Source organism: Hydra vulgaris, chromosome 13 (assembly GCF_038396675.1).
Source record: "Hydra vulgaris chromosome 13, alternate assembly HydraT2T_AEP".
Lineage (NCBI taxonomy): Eukaryota > Metazoa > Cnidaria > Hydrozoa > Anthoathecata > Hydridae > Hydra > Hydra vulgaris.
Genome location: NC_088932.1, coordinates 20,731,230 through 20,753,458, shown reverse-complemented (window position 1 = coordinate 20,753,458; position 22,229 = coordinate 20,731,230). Strand labels below are relative to the sequence as shown.

At 28.4% G+C, this 22,229-nt stretch overlaps 2 protein-coding genes across 2 annotated transcripts in view; both read left to right on the top strand.

Annotated features, from left to right (window-relative positions):
* Nucleotides 1-22,229, top strand: part of LOC136089513 (uncharacterized) — an 89,442-nt gene that overhangs the window by 18,136 nt on the left and 49,077 nt on the right. The window contains exon 3 of the mRNA XM_065815559.1: nucleotides 5,748-5,775. Within this exon, the coding sequence (XP_065671631.1) occupies nucleotides 5,748-5,775 (28 nt within the window). The remainder of the gene's footprint in view (nucleotides 1-5,747; nucleotides 5,776-22,229) is intronic.
* LOC136090363 (uncharacterized) lies at nucleotides 12,399-17,369 on the top strand. Its single transcript, XM_065816954.1, has 3 exons — nucleotides 12,399-12,652; nucleotides 12,761-12,989; nucleotides 13,066-17,369. Exons 1-3 carry the CDS (start codon nucleotides 12,399-12,401, stop codon nucleotides 13,924-13,926), a joined length of 1,344 nt encoding a protein of 447 aa, XP_065673026.1. The 3' UTR covers nucleotides 13,927-17,369.

Sequence of the window (22,229 nt, the reverse complement as noted above, 5' to 3'; positions counted from 1 at the left end):
CATTTTGTTTTCCATTTCTAAAGATTGCTACTGTGTTACTGTTTTTGTCTGATTTGGATCAGTGTTTTAATTTTACCTGTCATCCATGGTTTATTTCATCAGTTTATACTTTTATATTTATCATTTTGTTTTTTTATGTTTATATTTCTTTAGTTTTGTATTTCTTCAGTCCTTATATTCAGGATATAAAACCCCTTATCACCTGGGTATTTCTTAGATTAGCGGAATCATTCTTGTGTACACCAATGATAATATTCCTGCTAAAAAGTTAACAAAAAAAAGATTTTCCTAATGACATTCTTACTATCAATTTTAAGGTTAAACTTGAATGCCTGGTGATAGCTGTTTATAAACCCTCAAATTACAATTGTGACAGTTTCTTCAATCACCTAAAAGTAGTGCTTGACTATTATTTACAACTATATATATTTTATATTCTAATAGGTAGTTTAATATGCAACCTTCTGATAAAATAATTGAGGAATTCCTTTAACTTTAATAATCTTTCAATTTAATTAAACAACATGTATAGATCTTATCCTCAGTAATAGAAAGTTATACTTTCAACATTACCTTTTTTTACGGGTATGTGAGTGACCATTATCAACTAATATACACAATGCTTAGATCTACGTTTTGTAAGTTACCACCTGAAAAACTATTATATAAACTGTTTTTCGCAAACTTAAATCTTGATATATATACTTTTAGTGTAATATTCAGCAAAATTCTAGATTTGTATGATTCTCTAAAGTCTAAAATACTCTGAGGTAATGTTAAACTTTTTATAAATAAAGACTTACGAAGAGCAACTATGCCCCGCCCTAAATTAAATAAAAAATTATTTATTGATAAACCTGATATTTCGGCAAATATGTACAAAAAATAAAGAAACAAAAATGCAAACTTGAACTGTAAACTAAAGAAAATTTACTTTGGGCAAATTAACACTCTCTCGATTTCAGATATTTATATCTTTCTTAAAGTTAACTAAACCTTTCCTTTCAGATAAATCAGGTAGTTCTAACAAACGTATCGCGATAGTTAAAAACGGTAGCATCATCTCTGACAACTCTTTATTTACTAAGTTAGTTTTAATAACTGTTTCATAAATTCTGCAGACCTATCTGGTAGTACAGACCTTATAGATTTGTACTTATTTTCTTTCTCTCTAGACCCAGTTGATGCAAGTATCAAAATGTATATTGATCATTCTAGTATAATAAACATAGAAAAAAACTTTTGAAAGTGTACTCATAATTTCTAGTTCCGTCATAATACACCTGATGCAGTTACAAAAAATTATAGGGTGTATGAACAATAAGAAATAGACGTGTGATTTACCAACCTTTATGTTAAATCTTATATAGTTCGCTTTAAGGACAGTCTTACATATAACACTAATAATAGTATCCGTGGTAGTAAATTCCCATCATTTCTAAAAATGAATGATGTTATACCATGTTTTATAAAGAACGATCCAGCAAATAATCGATGTACCGTCCGATTAGTATTTTATCAGTCCTCTTTAAAATTTTTGAAACTATTTTATATAAACAAATCTTGATAATTATTTAGCCTAGATTCGATAAACTTTTGTGCGGTTTCCGAAGAGGTTATAGCGCTTTTTTCGTTACATAATAAGTGGCATGAATAAATAAATAACGGAGGTATTGCTGGATCAATTTTAATAGAACTCTTAAAAGCATCTGAATGTATCCCACATGACCTACTAATTTTACTAAATTAGATGCCTATGGTTTTTCTATAGAAAGTCTTAACCTCTTGCTATCTTAGTTTTGTGGTCGTAAAAAAAGAGTAAGAATAGGGCCTTTTTGCCTAAAACTGGGTGGATATATTATCCGGATTGCCTTAAAGGTCAATATTTGGAGCCATTTTGTTAAATATATTTATAAATGATTAATTTTTATTTATTAATAGTACGGAAGTGTGTAATTTTGCGGATGATAACGCTATTTATGCTTGTGATTATAGCTTTGTGAAGGTTATCTTTCGTTTGCAAAAAGAAGTAACCATTGTTATCAGCTGGTATTAGTTAAACTCTATGGTTACTAATCCAGATAAGTTCCAATTTCTTTTAGTTGGCTTAAAGAATGAAAAAACTCTATCGCTTAAAGTAGATAAGGCAAAATTACTAGGTATAAGAATTGATAAAGATTTAAAGTTTTGAGAACACATTAAACAGTTATGCATTAAAGCAATGCAGTTATGCTTGGTAAACGTTTTGTTCTTTCGCGCATAAGTAATTCTTAATCACGTGATTAATCTATTTTGCTGTTTATTGCTTTTGTTTTATCTATTTTTTCTTATTGTCCTCTAATTTGGATGTTTTGTTTAAAAAAGGATGACAAACTAATAAATAGAATTAATAAAAATGCTCTAAGTATAGTCTATAAAAGATTTGATTTGTCTCTGGATGAATTATCAAATTTCGAAAACAGTGCAAGGATACTACTTAAAAATTTTGAGATTTCTTATGAAACTTTTAAATCCATCAATTGTCTAAATCCAGAATATATGATGAATCTTTTGACTATAAAAAATCTTATGTGTAAACTCTTATCTCCTAAAGGTTTTATCTCCTATGCTCTCTATATAATATTGCTCCATATAAATAGGCTCAGTATACATGCTGTACGTTATATAGAGCCTCCTCGCTATGGAACACAAGACCATGTCCGCAAAAAGTCTTAAGGTGCTCAAAAAACATATAAAGAATTGATATGGTATTAATTGCAATAGTAAAATTTGTTGTTTTTAAAATTTTGTTTTGTTTTATACTTATGTCATTAGCAAGTAATATGATATTTTTATCATTCCTTTTTTATTAAAACAGTTATAAAATTTTATAACCTTTTTTATTTCATTGAAACAATTGTAAATTTTGATGACATTTATGTGTGTGTACTGTCTATAAAGTTAAATGTGTTGATTTAAATTAATTTTAATGTTAAAACTATCTCGTTTAAATCAATTTGAAAAAAAGTTTTAAATTAAATTTATTTAAATTAATACAAACTTGAGCCGAACGAAACCTGAAAATACCAGGACAGCACGTTTTTTTTCATTCAAGTACACAGCCTTAACTGATTCTATGCTTTTAAAAAAATATTCATTCTCTGCAGATATGATTTTTAATTTCAATGAGTCATGGGATTCTAATGTGCTAAGCAAACCAAAGGTATTGGCACAAAAAAACCTAAAACATAATGGTCATCTTGTTTTGGCAGAAATTTGGTAAATTTGAAGAATCTAGAAGAATCGTATCAGCTAGTGGTAACACAATACCGACGTTATTTATTTTTTTCAGAGTAAATTTCAAGGAATAATTTATGGAGAGTGCTCCAGAGGGCAGATTTAGAATGACTACAAAGAGAAGATAGATTAGTTCGAATTATTTTCGGAAGTCCTCAAGCATATTAAGTATATAAAACAAAAATAATCTGCTCTAAAGACAACCCTATTTGACTCCTCGTTGACATGCATAAAACCTATTTGACAATAGAAGCAGTGGGTTATGCTAGTGGTAATGAAAATATTCAACTGTAATTACCTCCTCAAACAACACAATGATTGCAATCTTTACATGTCAGAGTATAGTTTGAAACCTTAAGATGTGAGAGTTTTTGATTTTTTTGAAGGTCGAGTTGAAAACAATATTTATTAATATGATATTCGTGTGAATAACCTGGAATTGCTTGATTACAAAACAATTTCAAATGCTTTTAAAAGACTGGGGTAAGGCCATTTAACTAATTGAACTTCCGTAAAAAAGACTTTGCTTTCATGCAAGTTTACCATTCCGATTCTATAACAGTCACAGATTACAACATGCAACAAGTTATACCTGAAGAAATAACTTTTACTCAAAAAGATTAATCAAAAGTGCTACGTTTATCACTATTTACAATTTTCTGGGATTAATAACTTCAGATATTATCCAACCTTACCTTAAAGTAATTAGGAATGCACCAAAAAAGAAAAAGAAAGAAAAACTGCTAAACAAATCAAGGATATCTACAGATACTCGCAAAAAAAGAGACTGATAGGAATAAAAAGATCGAAAGAGTTAATGAATCAAGAGCAAGAAAGAAAACAAAAGCTGAAGAAATTAAATGCGCATTTAAATTTGCTATTAGACACACATAAAGAAACCAAACTAATACAGAGATACAGAGAAAAACTATTGGTTCTGGTATAAGTTTAAGAGGTATAAATTTAAGACTAATATAAGTTTAAGAGCAAGTTTTTATTCTCCTTTTGAAGTGATGCTTGAAGGATCAGATGTTAGGATTCTTGAAGGATATGACATCGAGATGGAAATTTTGGTTATGACGGAAAATATTAAAGAGACAAGCTTTGTCTTGATAAAGTTTAAAAAGTAAAAGACTTTTAAATTGTATTGGATAGGTGGTAACCAAATTCAACGGCATGAAATATAAAGTTTCATTTTTGAGAAAGAAGCTGGCTACCTGGAAAACTGTTTTTCCTGACACCAAAGACATATGAACAGTTAACTTATCAGACGTGGTCTGATAAGTTAACTGTTCATATGTCTTTGGTGAGAAGAAATATCTTTTATTTAAAAAGCATTGTATAAATATATATGAAACAATAGATCTTTTATGTGATATTATGATACGTGTTGCCATAGTGGTTAGTGTTAATTTAAAACTTAAGTTTTACCATGTTGTTTGTAAGAAAATAGACTTTTAGTTATTAATATATTTAAGGGGTATTCTGTTTTAGTTTTAATCTCAACAAAAAGTTTTTTTTTTTATAAGTAGCTTTCTTAATTAATGTGTATGGAGGCTTCCCGCTATCTACAAATATTCTATTCTATGTACAAAGCCACTCGTGCGTTGAGTGATTTTGCATGATCTCTATATTTTAGGAAATTCATAATAGCTAATACCCATATTACATTATATTAACGCAAAACTATGATACTATTAAAGCCAAATATGTCGGTAATTCAGCAAGTTTGAAATTATTTTAAAATAGCCATTGGTTTTTTTTTTTTTTTTGTAAAAATCCTACCTGCTCTCCCCTACAAGAAAAGTCACTTAATGGGTTACTATTGATTATAATCCTTATTAATATTTTTTTAAACACTCTTTAGATTTGTTGTTTTTTAGCTTTAAAAATATAAAAATTAGTAAAGTTTTTCACAAAATCTTTTGGTAATTTATATAAAATGTTAGTTATACTTACTTTAAATGATAATTAACATTAAAAAATAAATTTTATTCAAAAAACTAAAATTATTAAAATAACTTACATTTTGTTTCAAGCTAGATGTTTACTTAACAGAAATCAAAACTTATCGAATTGTTATGGAATTAATAGATATGTTCACAAACATACAAAATTCTTTTTTATGAAGCTATATATCTTGCATATTGCATAATATAGCATGCATCTAGCCTCTTTTTTAAAAGCATTAGTGCTTTTTTTGTTTGAAAGCATTCAAACAAAATAAAAGCTGTTTCATTATTCAAGTAAGAATTTATAGAGTAAGTTTTTAGAAAAACAGGGGCAATTATGTTTACTATAGAAAAAATATACAGTATATGTTTAAAAATAATGTAAACACATGTCAATTAAGAGTTTTAACAATGTAACCTTTTTCAGAGCTTTATAAATTTTAAAAGCTTCTTTTATAACTTTTATACTTTTTTTAATATAACTTTGATATTTGTTCTGTTTTTAATTTTTTCCTTTAGTCATTTGGAGCATCAGAAGTTCAAGCAGGTAACTAACAATATAACAATAAAGTTTTCACACTGTTAACTAGATTTAGACACAGTCTCTGAGACATAATCTATAAATGGTAAAAAATTGCTTATGTATATATAATTTAGCGAAAACCAGTTATTAAATTTTTTTCTTCGACAGCTGTTTTTCCTTCTGTTGGTTTATCAGGAAGAATGTCTAAATAATAAAAAGTTCTAATTTTAGAGAAATTATTAAACAGGAAGTTGGTAATTGTTATAAATAAATATATAATAACAGCAATTATTTCGATACCAAAAAGTTAAATTAAATACATGTTTAAATTTTGAGTATAAAGAAGCATTTATAAAAAGCAGTAAAAAAAGCATTTACAAATTTTTTGAGATAAAGTGCGAAACAAAATAGCGAAATTGTTTCAACAATTTTTGGAAAAACGTGTTAAAATTAATAAGCAAACATTTTCGTCCTCTTATAAATTACACAATTAACATAATTACGTAAGTGTATATACGTTATATATATATTATAACGTATATATATATATATATAACGTATATACGTTACTATATATATATATATATACTATATATATATATATATATATATATATATATATATATATATATATATATATATATCTTATATTACTTACGTTACAATAATTACACTTATAACAAATTTTTTAACAGTAATACTAATAAATAAGATTTGGCTGTACAACAAATATAGAAAGAATTATAAAAAGCCACAATCTTGCATTGGTTGATAAAAATACGTTTCCCAAAAAAAAATATTGAAAATTTAGGTACAAACAAAGAATTAAATGTCCCATCAATCGCAAATGCTTATCTAAAAATATTAACAAAAAAAAAATTGTTTTCAAAAAATAACCCTTCCAGCCAGCACATCTAACTTTCAACACGTGTTTGCAGCTTTTGTATCTAACGTGTTGAGTACAGTCGACTGTTACCTGGCCTTAGATTTTCAAGACGTGGCACGTGAGAATTAAAGACGCGGGCACGTAAAAATCACGTAACTAGTTTCGTTTCTAACCCATGTTGTACTTCATTTGCAACACGTGTTCGATGCGAGATTTCTTAGCCTAAAATAACAATATATGCAACAAGTATTTAGTTTAATTTTGTTACGTTTCATATTTCTTTTAAATTCAAAAAGAGAGAAATAGAAAGTGATAAAAATGGTAGTGGTTTATTACTGCTATTCAATTGTTTTACACTATATCCGTTTCGTAATTATGTAAAAATTGCGATAGCAAAGCGGATTGTATTATATCTAGACTTCGTTGCTATCGCAATATATTGATTAAGTATGGCTATTTTATTTGACTAAATTACTTTTTGTATTACTCAAGTTTCATAGTAATGCGACTTATCAAATTTATGTTAATCGCGCTTTTTAAATATAACTGACAAAAACTTTTACAAATTTGGTAAAAGAGTTTTTCAACATTACAGACTAATAAATAAAATAATGAAGTGATTAATAAAGTATAGACTAATAAACAAAAAAGATTTTTTTTAATCTTTTTTTGAAAATAAATAAAATTATGAAGTGATTAATAAAGCATAGACTAATAAACAAAAAAAGATTTTTTTAAATCTTTTTTTGAAAATAAATAATTAGGCGAGGCCGCTGTTCAACAGCGACAGCGACTTACACAATTGCTTTAAACGCTCACTCATTCTCGTTTTTACTTTTGTGTTAAAGAATTCAGCATACACATTTGTAAAGTTTCGAATTTTATATGTAACGTTGTCAGTATAGTTCTTTTTGATGGGTCCTAATTTTGTTGAAATTTTTTTACTTTTTGCTGTACATCAGCGTGACTTTACCCGGGACTTCATTCGTCATAAACATATCAAAGATAGATTTAATATGCTCCTTTTATATGCCCGCTGAAAGACTCAAAGGATCAAACGTTAATTTTAGTTTCCGTTTAAATATAACGTCAGTTTTCAATTTGGCTTTAAAAGAAACAAGGTCTTTAGAGTGGCTAATTCGGATAAATAAACTATTGTCGTCGTTGCCCGCGTTCTTAGTTTTTTCTTTCAGGTGCCCCAAGAAGTCCTAACGATCTTGTCACAGAGCACCGCGGAAGTGCATTTAACCAGGAAGTTCTTGCCTCATTCCTTACCGTGACGCGAAAATATGTCCAGAGCTCGTTTCGAACCTGGATCTCCTGCTAACGGAGATAAAGCAAGCGCTCTTACCATTGCGCCACGCATAATTAAAACTTCAGCTAATGGACCAAGATTTTTCTGCATTCAAACTAATCGGTAACTGATGTGACAATGACAACATCACTTTTTGTTGAAACTAGGCCGCCTCCAATGGGTATACGCTGTTTTTACTGTTTAATTATACACCCCTTCTATTAGACATTGTGATTTTGCATTTTCGGTAACTATAAAAAAATATAGTGAAAACATTATTTAGAATTTTGTAAATATATTTGTATTAGTAAACTCATTATATAGTTAAACAAAATTCAAAAGTATCAATCAGATACTTTAACAAATATGTTTAAGAAAACCTGATTACAAGAGTTGCTAACTGTAATCAATATCATTCTCATAAATTGTGTCTATTCTACTGGTAACAGGAAGAGATGTTAGCATTTTATCTTGCTTAAATGTTAGCATTTTATTATCTGGAACAAACGTAACAGGAAGAGATGTTAGCATTTTAGCTTGGTTTTGAACTAAAATGAAGGTATACAAGTACATATATATAACTGTACAGATATATCATTAATATTTTTTTACTAAAATAAATAAAGATTATGTTGTATTTGAATAATCAAAATGAATATTTTGAATTATTAGGATTTTAGAATTACTACTATTAGTGAGGAATAGATTTTTTCAACCGATTTAATCTTCCTTTTTTTAAATTTGATGATATCAGCAAAAATATTAAAGATTGTCTTTCTAAGTAATTGAAAAAATAAAAGCAACTTTTTCATGCAAATTTTTTCATACCAAAGTTTTATTATTAAATCAAAGTTTATTAAAATATTGTTTATTTGAAAAATATTTTGAAAAATGTCCCTACCAGAAAAAAATGGTGATCATTTTTAGTGGAAATAAATACAGTAAAATAAAAGTAGATATAGTAAATAGTTCAGTTTTACATGAATTTATTGGAAAATTTAAGATTTCTATGACCAAATAAAATTCCATGAGATTTTAACGATTTATAGTGGTCAACCCTAAATAGGCTCGGCCATTGTATGTTTTGCCATTACACACAAGGAGTTCATACAGACTGTTAACAGTTTTTATAAAATTCCTTGAGTATTTTATATAGGGTACAAAGTATGATGAAATTCATATGGGTACATACACATTTACTAAGATAAAAATAAATTGGAAAAAACTAATTTAGAACTATAAATTCTTGTGTATTTAATAAAACGTAAGTTAAAAATATTTACTTATAAGTTAAGGAAAAAAAATTCTGATCATAGGTGTGAATACTATCAAAGTTCAAGACTTACCAACAGTACAGCCCAATTTTTCCAAAAAATTAATCACAGTATTACCTCCTGGTTGTATTCTATTCACATGGTAGTGTTCGATACTGGGGTATTTAACTAATTGATAAAAATTTAACTAATTTATTAAAAGAGAAGATAAAAGAACTGACTAAAATAAAAAAAAAACAAAAACAATATAATATGTAACACATACAAAAATAAATTGAAATTAAAAGATACAACAAGTATTTTCAATTGTAGATGATGTCATTTTTTTGTTTATTAGTGTACTTTTGGTTTTGTCTCTTTAATTTCATCACTACTATTTGATAATAAAAAACCAAATTACTATGCGAAGCAAGTTACTATGAGAAGCAAGTTTATAGTAAAAACTTAGAAAATTTAAAAACTTATAAACAAAACAAACATTTTGGGCTTTCTTTTTATGTCCTTAAAATCAAAATGGCTTTTATGTCTCCATCTGTACTTGGTATTCCAAGTTTTTGCTTTAGAACTAGATCCTCAAATGAATTTAAATCAAAAATTACTAATTTCTGTAATTAACTAAATAAGTAATAAAGACAGTAAAAAAACACAAACATTTTAAAACAAATAAAAACATTACAAACCATTAGAATGATTAATTTTTTGTAATGGGTAAGAAAACCATGGTTTAGAAATTTAGAACTGAATTAACATAATTTCTCGGAAGTTTACATTCAATGTCAATCTAACTAAATAGAACTATGTCTTTAACAATGCTTCGCCCTTCTTCCCAAACTGCAACACAGAATTTATACTCTATCATTTTCTAATTATCTGCAACTCTCTTAAAAAAACATTATTTGAATTAAATTTTTTATTAAACTCCACTTGGAATTAGTGACTTTCTTAAAAAACGAGATTTAATTTTATAGTTATAACTTTTTTGTGTCATTAATAACATTATTTTTATAAATATTTATATTTATAAAAGTATAAATGTTATTGATTTAATAACATTTATAAAAATATTAGTGTTAAAACAACATTTATATTTTTATAAATGTTATTATAAAAAAGTACGTTATTTCTATAACAACAAGTTGAGGGTATTTTATTTCTATAACAACTTTATCATTGTTACATAAATGCCATATGTCATGCTCGTATGCAAACTCATTTTACTGAACATTATATATGAATAAGATCAAATATATCATTATATATGATAATATTAAACAAAAATACATTTTTGTTTTATGCTATTTAAGGTCAAATGATAAAATAATAACTTACTTATAAAAGTGTGTTCATACATAGTAAAAACTAGTAAAATAGAGAATAGATATATTAATTAGGCTCATTATTAACTAAAATTAATATTAGATCACTTAAATATTTCATTAAATAAAGTTTCTAATTCACATTGCACATGAGCCATGTTGTATATATCCAAAAAACGCTTTCAGGATCATCTTCAACAAGTTTTATTTCTGATAATCCTGCTGATCAACAATTTACCCAGGGTTGAATCATATTCAATATTACTCATGTGAGCATTTTCTATTAAAGTAATTGTTTTATCAATTGTGATTGGTGGTTCAACATTAGAATCTCAATTAAGATGTAAAAAATATTGATTATCTTCTGATTCTTATTGACCTTCCTATAACTAACTGACCAGATTTGGTAGCTCTTCATCTTTTCAAGCATTCTTTTTTAAATTTTGAAAAATTTACTGCTTTATGCACGGTCTAAAAACAGTATTTAGCGTGTCAAGAACGATTGTTCTTGACACGTGCAATTTTAAAGATATTTAACATGTGATGTCAACAAGTGGTGTATGCCGGTGTCATGAAATAAATTAACCTCCATAATAAATTAACTCCCGTTGCGTAAAAAATTACCCGGGGAGATATTCTATTTCGAAATAGATTAACTCCCCTTGAAATAAATTAACCCCTGTCGGCAAAACAAATTAACTCCCCATGATATATTAACTCCCATGGAACAACTTATACGAATTACAAAAAAAGTTTTAACTTGATGTTTTTCAAATGTGTTGTTTTTAAATCTGTTAATTAGTTATTGATATGGATATAAATTATATTTCTACTATTATAATATCATATATTAATTATGGAATACACGCACACACACACACACACACACACACACACACATATATATATATATATATATATATATATATATATATATATATATATATATATATATATATATATATATATACATATATATATGTATATATATATGTATATATATATATGTATGTATATATATATATATATATATATATATATATATATATATATATATATATATATATATATATATATATATAAATATATATATATTTATAGGGAAGTAAGGTCATAACAGCCCCCGCACAGTGTGCCCAGGACATGAAAAAATTCATTTTTCTGACCTTTTATTTTTTCACTTTAAATTGTAAATTTATGTTGTGTAAGACATATGTAGGTTATGGCAAAAAAAAATTTATAAATTCATCAAACCATTTTGTTTTTATAGCTGTTTGAAGTTGAAGAAAAAGTTGACTCAAAATATTTGTATTAAAACTGTACCAATATTGTTTTTTAACAATAACTTTGAAACGCTATATATCAAAATTGACTCCATAAATTTAAAAAAAAATTCTATCCTGGTCTGTAAATAATATTTAATTTGTGAATTACTTCAATAAAAATTGAAATTGAAGTTTAAAAATTTGTTTTGTGCAGTTTTGTTTATACCTAAAAAAATTCTAAAATATATGAAAACATATTAATTTTTTTTAAAAACAAAGTCACAGGAAATAAAAGGCCGCAGGAGGCCGCAAACAAACTCAAATGTTTCATTCAATGTAGACTTTCTATTTTTATGTGTAAAAATTACACAGTCCGGTTATCCCCGGAAATTGAGTAATTTAAGTTTGAATTTTATTTGTTCGTACAAGTTTGATATTTGAGGTTGCGTAATTTATGAAAATAAACTTTCACGGACGATTCAGGAATACCTGTTGATTACATGTGATAAAATGTTATTGATAAAAAAAGGAGAATTAGAAGAAATTTTACTAACCTTGAACATCAAATTAAGTTCATTGGAAAAATCAAAGCTAATTTTAAAAACAATCAAAATGAGATATAATCTGACTTTAGAAGATGAAAAAGATAACATCAAGAAAATTCTAAAGCAATTTGAAAGACATGTAAAAAAATATTCAAAGTTGAAACAAAATAAACTTGTGGCCAAATTGGAAATTTGGAGAAACGAAGTTGGGATAAAACTGCCTGGAAATCTACCTGTTGCAGCCTCATCATCATCCAGGGGTGATGTAGAAGAAGATGGAGCTCCACAAGCTAAAAGAGGACGGAAATCAAAAAGACTAAGGTAAAAGTTTAACTGTTGACATTTATTTGAATTTCTTAAGCATCATGTTATTTGGGACACCCAGTAGCTATTTTTTTACTTTTCATAAAACATTATCATTTAATCCAGTGATCAACCTGAAAAACGTACATACAACAAAATTCTGGATGAATTTGTGGACATTGTGGAAAAACATGCGAGTGAACAAGGTGTAGATAAATCAGAATACTTAAAAGAAGTTGTCCAAAGATGTGAAAAAAGATGGGGGAAGATGGAAGGAGTAAAACTTTCAACAATATCGGTACAGGAAGCAATTGCTTTAATTTACAACTTGGATCTATCCATAAATAAATATCAGGTAAAGTATGCAATCAAATACTGTTGTAGTTAATTGTTTTTATAATTGTACGTTTAAATTTTGTATATTTCCCTAGGAACTGAGACTTGAGCTTCTCCCAAAACTAATGTTGCCAACAAGGAATGATGTAGATACCTTTAAACGTACTTTGCTACCAAAAGAATTAAGCAGTGACGACAAGCAAACTTCATCCCCTGTGAACAATGTTATCAAAGACACTGTTGAGTCTCTACTAGATATATCCGAGTTTTGTGCTGAAAATCATTCTATACATGTAGAGGGTAAATTTGGACTTGATGGGTCTGGAAATCACAATTATCGTCATCAGTTTTCCGATCCTCAAGATGCAGACTTAAAGGGAACAAATTATATTTGTTCCTTTCGGTGTCCTCTTGAAATTAAAGATTCAAAAAACCAAGTAATCTGGACTAATCCAACCCCTAACTTTATTACTTTTGCCAGGCCTGTTATTCTAGTGAAAGCAAAAGAAACTAGGGAGAGTGTTAAGGAGTATTTTAAAGCAACTCTGAGTCAACTGCCTAAAAATGAAACTCAGCCTATTCTTTCAAAAAATGGGTTACAAATATTTGTAAAAACAGAGATTAGTATGGTTGATGGCAAAATGGTAGGCTTATTGGTGGGTGATTCTGGAGCTTTTAATCACTACTGCAAATGTTCCAGAAGTGATGCCAATGACCTGGTATGTATACTACATGGGTTCACCATAGATAAAAACTACAATGATGTGCTCAGTACCTGGAGAAGACTAGAAAATGGCAAAATCTTGTACAAAGATACAGAAAGACATGGACAATGCCATGAACCTATAGTTGAATCAGATGTAAAATTTTTTGCCATTCTGCATCAAAAGCTTCGTGCACTCGACCACTGTCTGAAAATTTTGTATCACATTGTGGGTAAACAAACCCATACATGATCTGAGCAGAACATAAAGGTAAAAACTGCACTGAAAACAGCAAAAAAAAAAGTTATTCAAAACGTACGTGAAAAAACAGGAATGCTTCTTGATTCTTCTACTTCTAGTGGTGGTAACACTAACAATGGACCATTAGCAGATCGTTTTTTTAGTCCAAAAGAAAGAAAGTCAATCTGTTCCATAATTCTTAAAACAGAAGACCAAGATAGCTTCTCGACTTTGTTATCTAAGTTCAATATACTACTTAGCATTAATCAGCATGTTGATGTTAGCAAAAAAGTTGATCCTGATAAAGTTAAAGAAGTTGGTTATGGATTGATGATATTCCATAAACAGACATTTCCATGGGCTATGCTCAGCCCCAGCGTACATCAAATGTGTGCACACACCTGGGAACTGTTTATGCTTACAGGTGGATCACCCATTGCTAAGTACTCCGAGCAGTCAAGCGAAAGTTGGAACAAATACATTAAGGCTTGTAAATCAGGAACAAGTTGTAAAGCCAGACAGATGTCTTTGCAAATTAATACACATGACATTTACTGCAGACTGATGATAAGAACACATCCAATTATTGCCAGTAAAAAAAGACTTTTGCAATGTGGATTATGTGGAAAATTCGGACATACCACAAGAGGGTGTAAAGTAGACGTGAACAACATATTTACTGAAGAAAAAATGATAATTCAAGAATGTTTTCTGTGACCATAAAAATCAATAAGATTAATATCTGTGTATATTTGTGTTTAATATTAAATTATTATAAACTCAAATTCATTTCATTATGAGTTTCTTGAAATTAATAATAGTCAAACATATTTCATTATGAATTGGATATGATATCCTTTTCCAAGCAACCTAGCTAGCTATGAGCTTACTGGTCACGGGGATCGAGAGGCTATTTGTTATATAGGGCGGGGGGCGGTGGAAGACAAATTTTTTTGAAAAAAATTTATTTTAAAATTTATATTTTATAGTTTATTTGAAAATTTAAAAAAAAGTAAGAGCATGACTCTTGGCGCCCCTCCCCCTCCCCCACTGTTGCCCCATTTACTGGGTCAGAGTGCCCACACGTAAAAACTAACCTCAGAATCAGATTCTTCAGCCCAAAACAGTAATATACTAAAGTTTTCACAAGAAATATGAAAATAAAAACGACCTGTGTTTTTTTATTAGTGTATTTCAACAAACAACAACAATAAAAAAAGCTTTTAATTTTTGCAATTTAGAAAAAAATGCAACAGTTTTCGAAAATGTTATTAAACAAAAATCATAAAAATTGCAGGGGGTGTACTTTTCGTGGTACAATTTCTGCAGGTGTATCTTTTTTTGTTTCTACAGCCTTGTCAACTGTTTGAGCGTTTTTTCTTTTTTTAGTTTTTATAACCATCTTTTTTTGCCAGTTCCGCTTTATATGGTTAACTAGTGAGTATAGCTGTTTTGCGTTTTTGGCATCGCTTGCGAGTTTGCTGAGTTTTCTCATTCGAAAAACTTACAATTTCTGCAGGTGAAGCAATTGTGAAAGAAGCCATAGATGTCGAAGACGAGGTTTCTGTTTCAGAGCAAGATGTCAGGGATAATTCTTGCAGTGAAATAGTTTGTGTTTGAGACTTGGTAGTTAGATTTGGTGTTGATGAATCCATCTCAGAAAATGACCTGTTGGTTGTTTCTGAAAGCTAAAACATTCAATAATCAAAAACTTCAGGATAAAGTGGACTTATTCCAGTTTTTCTAAAACAATTTACAACTGTCAACATGTTTTCAGATTTAATTTTAGCTATTCTAAATTGTTCTGGAATCTGGTATTCGGTTACAACTCAAGGATAATGTGTACGCAGCCAAATACGAACTTCGTTCGAATAGTTGCTACTAAATGGTGCCATGAAGGAGACATCTAGTGGCTGCAGATGGTGTGAACAATGTGGTGGAAAGCAAATAACAGTAACATATTTTTCACGTGCTTTCATAATGAACTCCATATTTTTTGTATGTGTTGCATGACATTCTAACAAAAGCAGTACAGGTCTTTTTTTGGACGGCATTACAAAGGACAGAAAATGGTCAAATCACTTTAAAAATATATCTGTTCGCATCCAACCACTAAGGTGATATGATGCAATAGTACCCGGAGGAGCTTTTTTGATAATAATAACATTCTTGGGGGCTCTAACATGGGGGAAAATAGTCAAAGGGGCAAGTATAGACCAGAGGCACTCATATACATTTTGATTGTTATGATTTTCCCTCGTTCAGCTGATGTTTCGTTCCATTTTGTTTTTTACCCATCTTAGCTATTACTTTGACATTTTTTTAGTACTGAAATAACTCCTGTCTTGTTAACATTATATATATTATTTAGAGTTATGTTATTTTCATCTATGCTTTTAGTTAATAGTTCAAAAATTTTATTCACAACAGGTCGGTTAAATCCCATTGCTCTAGCTCCAGAAGTTCCCTCTGGCATACGCAAAGAAATAACAGGATTGCGTTTTAAAAAGCTTTCTTCCCACTGGTAGCCTGCCATTCCTGATTTTTGGTAAAGCTATGTGGCATCTTGTTCTTTTCAGCTAGCTGATATGCCAAATCTCTCAAATCTCTCATTTTAACTTGAAACAAGCTACTCTATAAAAAAATTAGGTGTTTAACTAACTCTTACTCTTGTTCAAGGTTAAAAACTAATTTAAAATTCCCAAGTTTTTTTACTGAACAACTACTTAGTTCTAAACTCCCTTGCTGAAGTCTTTTCATTCTGTCTCGCAGTGTCGTTTTTGGGATACAAAACGTTAACGTTGCCTTCTTATATATAGATGATTTGTTGTTGTTAACAAGTAAAACTTAATAAACGGGGCCGGGGTCTTAGCTTAGGATGAATGGGAATGTTTCCAAAAATTATTAAGTGCCGCCCTTCCTTTGTATAAAGGACTCGAGGGTACTGTGAGATGGTTAAAGCCTATGTTATTCAAGTTATTGTAGGCAGCGCATTAATCTGAATGAATTTACTCAACAGCCACCCATCTTTAAATAAATGGAACTAATGTTGCATCAGATCTATCCTCCACACGTGTTAAATACCCCTTTTTAGTCATTACATCATATGCTCTAAATATCCGGTGTTGTTCAACGACAAGCGGTACATTATTCTTCCTTTTATTTTACATTAATGATTCATCAATTTCAACAGCATGGCCAGGACCACCTAAATGATTTGTATAAGAAACATCAATAATTTAAAAGGAACATATGTCCCTAAAGTACTGATACCATTGATTTAATGTATTTTTGGAAACACTAACTATATCACTGGCTGTTGTGATAAGCACCTCTGCAACCCATAAAAATATAAGTTGAAGAATAATACTAATGTCTAGTGATGAACAAATTTGAAAAAAAGCCACTTCTAATTGTCTTTCTCTTCTTGCATTTACAACACCTCCAAATATGTTTGTCCCAAATGAAAAGTAAATTTGATGAACCTTGTTCTGATATTGACTACAAATAATAAAAACTCAAAGCTTAAAAAAGCTTATTTTGTCTGAAGCTCACACAAAAAAAAATCAAAACTAAGCTTAATGAAAGTTTATTAATGTTTTTGTGAGTAAACGTTCCTAAAGATTAAATAAGGATTAGCAAAGCTAATATAAACACTACTCAAGCTCAAAAAAAGAATAACAAAGCTAATAAAATATACTCAAGCCTAAATAAAGATAAACAAAGCTTAAATACTATTTAAGCTTTGTTTATACTTTATTTAAAATATTTAGATAATTAAACAAAGCTTAAATATTATTTTAACAACAACAACAACAAACAACAACAAAGAGCAATATATTTACCAAAAAATATAGATGTTTTACATAAGAATGTTATAAAAAATATTTGTGCCGTCTACATTTTGGATGGTTCACTCTCATACAAGTAGGCTAAATCGAGGAGAGCGACCATGAACAAAACAAAACAAAAGAAAAAGAAAAAAAAGAAACAAATAAAATAAATAATACACTCACAGAAGGCAGCAATTAGTCTACATTCATATTTGTATCTTGTATATTTTTTATGGTGATTTATCTATTATCACCAGTGATACTACTGTTGTTTCTATTTATCTTGATGTAGCAAGTAGTTTTTTAATTTGGTTTTGAAAACATATTTTTTAATGTTGCTAAAAGGGATTATAATTTATTTTGAATTCGATCCCAGTTCATTAATGCAGAGTATTTAAAGGAATGCTTGCCGTAAGATTTTGTATTATATTTTTGTACACTCAGTACACCTCTGCAAGAATTTCTTGTAAGTTGACAGCTAATTTTACTAAGTAGAGTAAACCATTTATTAAATATAGAAGGAAGCTTTTTGTTTAGGCAGCTGTGAATAAATAAATAATTTTCAATTTTGATTATATCATGCAGTTTTAAAATTTGTAGTGTGTTAAAAGATGGGAATGTATGTGAATTGTTTGGTAGAAATTCAATAACCCTCACTGCTTTTTCCTGCATGATAAATAGGCGATTTACAATACTTATGTTTTGACTCCATGATAGAAGGCAATATGTGAGATGAGAGAGAAACAAAGCATAGTAAATAGATTTTAAAGTTTTTTGTTGTATAAAATGTCTTAGCTTTGAAGGGATGGCAAGGAATCTATTCACTTATTAAATCCTTATAATGGTAAGTCTGGGCTAAGTTTTTTTCTAGCTTTATACCCTAGTAGTTTACACATTTTTTGCACTAAAGTTTTTTCCCATTTAACATAATTTTGAGCTGCTGATCTAAATTTTCGTGATGACTTTTAAATAATTTTAAATCAAATTTTTTGGATTTGAGGGAAATTTTGTTGGCATTTAGCCAGATGCATAGTTTTTTAAGATCATAGTTAACATATTTGTTGGTTTTTATTTATAGACTTATTAAAATAGAGAAGGTTTGTGTCATCTGCAAAGTGTTGGACTCTACAAATTTAAGAAACAATAAAGGGCCAAGGACAGATCCCTGAGGAACACCTACTTTGATATCGTTTAGGTCTGAGCTCATCCCATTAATGGATACAAATTGAGTTCTATTAGGAAAGAAAGATTTTAACCAAAAGTTAAAATCTTTCTTTCCTAATAGAACTCAATTTGTCTTACTATGGTATTAGAGACTCCGCTAATACCATAGTAAGATAGCTTATGAAGTAAAATGTCAACATCTACAGTGCGAAATGCCTTTTGAAGGTCGATAAAAATGCCACATCCAAACATCCAGAGAATCTTTAACTTTTTCTGTTAGACTTAATAAAGCAAGTTATATAAAGTAGTTTGTTCGAAAACGAAATTGTAATTCACAAAACAGTTTATTTTCATTGAAGAATTTGTATAAGCGGTTAAACATTAGCTTTTAAAGAATTTTATCAATGTTGGAAAAGAGGGAAGTTGGCCTATAGTTTGATATAAACAGTTTTGAATCAGTTTTAAAAATAGGTACAACTTTGGCAGTTTTTAACTTGTCTAGTAAAATACCACTTGAGAACGAGATACTAAAAATGTTAGAAAGAATTCTTGAGAGTTCCGTTTTTATTAGTTTTAGGATTTTAACAGGTAGACCATTTGATCTAGAAGCTTTACTTGCGTCTAAAGAAATGATAATTTTTGAAATTTTATGTTCGTCAGTAGTTTTATAAAGAAAGATTTTTGAAAAGGATTTGATAAGTAATATGTAAAATGATTCATGGATGAAGGAATTGTTGCCTAGACATCCTTACCAATGTTAGTAAAATAGTTCTTGAAAGCATTACAAATATCAAATGGGATTTGTTGTTGTTTTATTGTTATGTATGATTACATTAGTAGTTGTTTGAGAGTTACTTTTAATATTAATAATGTTTTTAATGCCTTTCCAGGTTGCTTTTATATTTTTTATGTTTTCAGTAAAATAATTATGATAGTATTTTTGCTTTTGCTTTCTTTGAGTTTAGATTGGAGGTTATTACAAAATGTTTTATACTCATTATGAAATATGGTTTTATTTGTTTGATTTTTAGACCTAATATATTTTATAAAAAGATTATTTTTGTGCTGTATAGAGTGCTTGAGTTCATATGATATTCATGGTTTATTCTTGAATTTAATGTTTTGTTTGTAAAGTTTTTTCAAAGGCGCATGGATATCGAAAAGTAGATTAATGTTGGAAATAATATTCTCAAGAGACTGAGTACAAATATCAGGGTATATTTTTGGTTCTCTGTCTAAACTAAGATTGTGAAAATCGTTTCTAAATGCAACTTCATTGAACCTTTTCCAGTTTCTTTCTGGATTATGTGCTTTTCATTAGGTGGTGGTTTAAGAATATTATAAGTTATCAGAAATTGGGGAAGATGATCTGAGATTGTGGTGGTAAAGTTCGATGCTTTATATTTATTTGATTTGATATTTGAAAAGATGTTGTTTATTATTGTTTTTGATGTTTTACAGATACAAGTAGGGTGGACAATGCGAGGTAGAAAGTTATTTGAGGTGAGTGAATCTAAAAAGTCTCTAGTATATGACTCTGTGTCATACTTTAACAGATCAATGTTAAAATCCCCTAAAATAAATACAGTTTTTTTTCCTTTGGTGAGGTTTTTGAGTAACAGATTATATAGAATGATAAGAAGTTATCTAAAGACATTTTTGGATGCCTGTAAACACAACTAACGATAATATTTGATTTTTTCGGATTTGTAATTTCAATGAAGATAGTTTCTAGTTCTTTTGGTTTATAGATGTGGAGATCGTTTCTGGGTTTATAGGCAAGCCTGTTATTTATATATAATAATGCATCACCAGCATGTGATTCAGATTGTGTGTCTTCATAGGAATACCCATGTTAAGTTACTAGCTTGTAGGTTTTTTTTAATCAATCTGGTTTCAGTTATACCAATTATGTCAAATTTAAGTTTTATTGATTGGAGTAGATTTTCAAGGTCATCAAAATGTTTAGAGAGTGATGATATATTGATGTGAAAGAAATTGAATGAGGATTTGTCAGCTGCTATACATTTTAAATCATCAACATTGGTGTAGTAACTATTTATTGAAGCTTTTTGAGTTTTGTTGTTGTTATCAATATGTTTATTAAATATGTTGAAGATTGAGTGACTCTCTATGGGAAAACCTGATACTTGATAAGTTTTGTTTATTTTAGTGTCACCATTATTAAGATTTTCATTGTCAGTTATAATTTAGCTTTAATCTTTCTTTAAAATAAAAATTAATAAAGCTCAACCAAAGATTATTAAAGCTAATATAAACATCAACCCAGCATAACTTAATATAACTATAACTTAAATAAAATTTATCTAAACTTAAAGGTTTTATTATTTGTTTTTTGCAATTTAAGCATAATGAGTTAATATTTAAAAACATTTACCTGACAGCAAATATACTTTTGAACATTCATAACATGTCCGCATTCACAAAATTTCTGAGTTTCCATTATTCTGCTGTGCTGGAGAAATCTTATTAAATTTTCTTCACTTTTTAGTCCAATAAAATTTGTGTGGAGACATCTTTAAAGTGTCGATAAAATGTGTGAGAGGAGACATCTTTAAAGTATCGAGAAGTTAACAAAAGTGAAATAAAATTGATTTCGGAATTTCAAAATTTGGAAACTGTTTTCCACCAATCATTTTATTTTTTATTAACCGATGGATTTTTAAAATAAAATGCACTCGTAAATTGTCGGTAGTTACCAAATTTAGGGGGGTGCACCGATTACACGTCCGCCCTTTTTGGACATAGTATGGTTGCAAGAGAAATTTGAAATTATTACCCATTTGGATCAAGAAAACTTACTAAACAAAAAATCTAAGTTAAAGCCTATTTCTAGACATGAAAGTAATTACCTATGAAATTATTATAAAAAAAAGTACAACAACAAGAACAAGCTATTTATTTTCTCTAAGTTATTTTTACAATAGTTTTAATAGTAATAATAATAACAATAATATATAAAAATAATATACAAAAATAATATATATATATATATATATATATATATATATATATATAATATATATATATATAAATATAAAAGATAACATAACTAATACAAAATATAGTAATCGTAAAAACAATTATGTTTAAAATAACTGCAATGAAATAGTAATAATAATAATAAATATTATAATGGTAGTTATAATGGTATACAACAATAATAATAATAATAATAACAAAAATAGTAAAAACAATAATAATAACAATAACAACATTAACAACAATAATAACAATAATAAACAATAAACAAACAAAAAGTACTTATAGTAATAATAACTCTAGTAATAATGAAAA

Bases quoted from the DNA above. Each gene is read 5' to 3' on its own strand.
- LOC136090363 (XM_065816954.1), top strand. From the start codon at position 12,399: ATGAGATATAATCTGACTTTAGAAGATGAAAAAGATAACATCAAGAAA. The intron at 12,653-12,760 runs GTAAAAGTTTAA...CATTTAATCCAG, and splicing joins CGGAAATCAAAAAGACTAAG to TGATCAACCTGAAAAACGTA. The intron at 12,990-13,065 runs GTAAAGTATGCA...ATATTTCCCTAG, and splicing joins TATCCATAAATAAATATCAG to GAACTGAGACTTGAGCTTCT.